Below are 1810 nucleotides of genomic sequence, written 5' to 3'. Positions count from 1 at the left end.
GGCGTCTCGCCACTGGCCTCCATTCCTTCGATATCGAGTCCCAAGCCGGAGCGCGTTGCGCGGCAGGCGGACTGCGGCAAACTGCTGAGGTTCATCATCGACTGCGCGCGAGAGCGGCGAGCAGAGTTCATGCCGCCGTTGAGGAACGTGTCCACGCCGTTGCGTATGTCGGACTGACCCCCCTCGACGCCGTCTTTCGCGTTTTCAAAGACAGACCAGAAGCAGCAGTTGAAAATGTGAGTGGACAGAGGGCGAAAAGCCCGCGCCGGCTCGAGGATGGTGATCACGCACGGGTTCTCGGCGTCGATGCGCACAGTGCTGTGCGGCGTCACCTTCTGCGCAATTTCACGCTCGCTGAAGGGGCGGACGCGGATGTACACCTTCATGGCGTTTGCCTTGGTGGTCGCTGGAGACTCGTAGACGTCATTGCGCAGTTGGCGGGCGCTGGCCGACACCTCGCTACGGTAGCGCGTTGGCGTGGCACAAATGGAATCGCTCCGCTGACTGCGAGGGACCGACGTCAGGTGTGGGCGAGCGCTGTGCGCAGACGAGCTCGCGCGGCGAGCGGACAACGACTCCGCGAAGCTGGCGCGCCGCGAGGTGCTGCGAGCAGAGAGAGGCGCCAGCATACTCTTTCTTTCTTTCCTTCGGTGGGAGTGAGGGAAGGTGCTGCGCGGCTAAGCCCTGTATGTCGCTGCGCACTGCAGCCAGCTGTGCGTGCGAGTCTGTCGTGGTTGTTGATTGTAGCACCTCTGATAGTTCCCCAGCCCTCTAGATAAAAAAGGAAGTCGAAGCAAATCCAGATGTACCGAAGGCACACACGCGACCACACACGTGCGGACCCCCTTTATGCTGAAAGAGCAGTGAAGTCGGAAAACAAAAGAAACCAACGACGACGCGCAGAGAAACACGGTGAGCAGAGGGGTTTGTTCGAGGACACGGGCGGGTCGCTTGGCAGAAACAGAGCGTCACTAGAGAAGGCACGCACTTTGAGGTCAGAGAAGCAGCGGTAATGAGAGGGAGGGGGTGGGGGAGGGAAGCCGCCGTGTACAACGTCGGGCACCAATCGAATCAAAGGGCCAAACAGGGAGGACTTGACAAAGGGGTGAGAGAAAAAGAGAAGAGTGGCCGACACACCCCTCCACACACGCACACACCTACAGGGAGGGGGGGGGGGGTACCGAGAGAGTGATTCGTTTCCACCGCGACAGGCCGAAGCCCGATGAGACAGACGATATATCCGCGTGTATGACGGAAGAGACGCTCACAGACACGCGGGAGACAAAATGAAGACCAAAAGACGCAAAGCAGAAAAAAAAACGGCATAAGGACGTGTATACCTGCCGAAAACAGAAAAGCCAGCAATGGAGACAACAAGAGAGCGCGAGCACCTGCACCCTTCTCACAGAGTCTTTTAGCAAACAATCACCCAAACAAACATACATACCCACCCAGAGGTGGGCTTCTCTTTATGTGGGGTGGCGCCGGTACTGCGACGGCTTGCGTGTCGCAACGATGAGTTTTCTAACGCGAAAGAAAACAACACCCACGAGACAATAGGGGAAACACACACACACACCTAAAGAGCAGCTGAGTACGTGTGGACGCACACACGCGCACACGCACACACACTCAGAGCAAACAAAGAAAGAGCGGCAAGCAGAGCAGCTTGATCAAATGTGTATGGATGTGTGGCTGTATGTATATGCGTATGACGGAGCTCCTCTATTGTGTTTACCTTGGGTGAGAGGCCTTCTAAAAATTTTTATGCAACGCTGATCGTTTTTTTCTTTTTTTATATTTTTTCTGT

The 1810-nt window shown here is 56.2% G+C and overlaps 1 protein-coding gene across 1 annotated transcript in view; it reads right to left on the bottom strand.

The window, feature by feature from the left end:
- Positions 1–629, bottom strand: part of LPMP_190660 (kinesin, putative) — a gene marked incomplete at both ends in the record, with an annotated part of 3894 nt that extends 3265 nt beyond the window's left edge. The window contains one exon of the mRNA XM_010699759.1: positions 1–629. Coding sequence (XP_010698061.1) covers positions 1–629 — 629 coding nt within the window.
- Positions 630–1810: the final 1181 nt, after the last annotated feature.

The sequence above is a fragment of the Leishmania panamensis genome (assembly GCF_000755165.1).
Source record: "Leishmania panamensis strain MHOM/PA/94/PSC-1 chromosome 19 sequence".
Lineage (NCBI taxonomy): Eukaryota > Euglenozoa > Kinetoplastea > Trypanosomatida > Trypanosomatidae > Leishmania > Leishmania panamensis.
The sequence above is the reverse complement of the archived record's forward strand: the minus strand, read 5'-3'. Positions and strand labels throughout refer to the sequence as shown.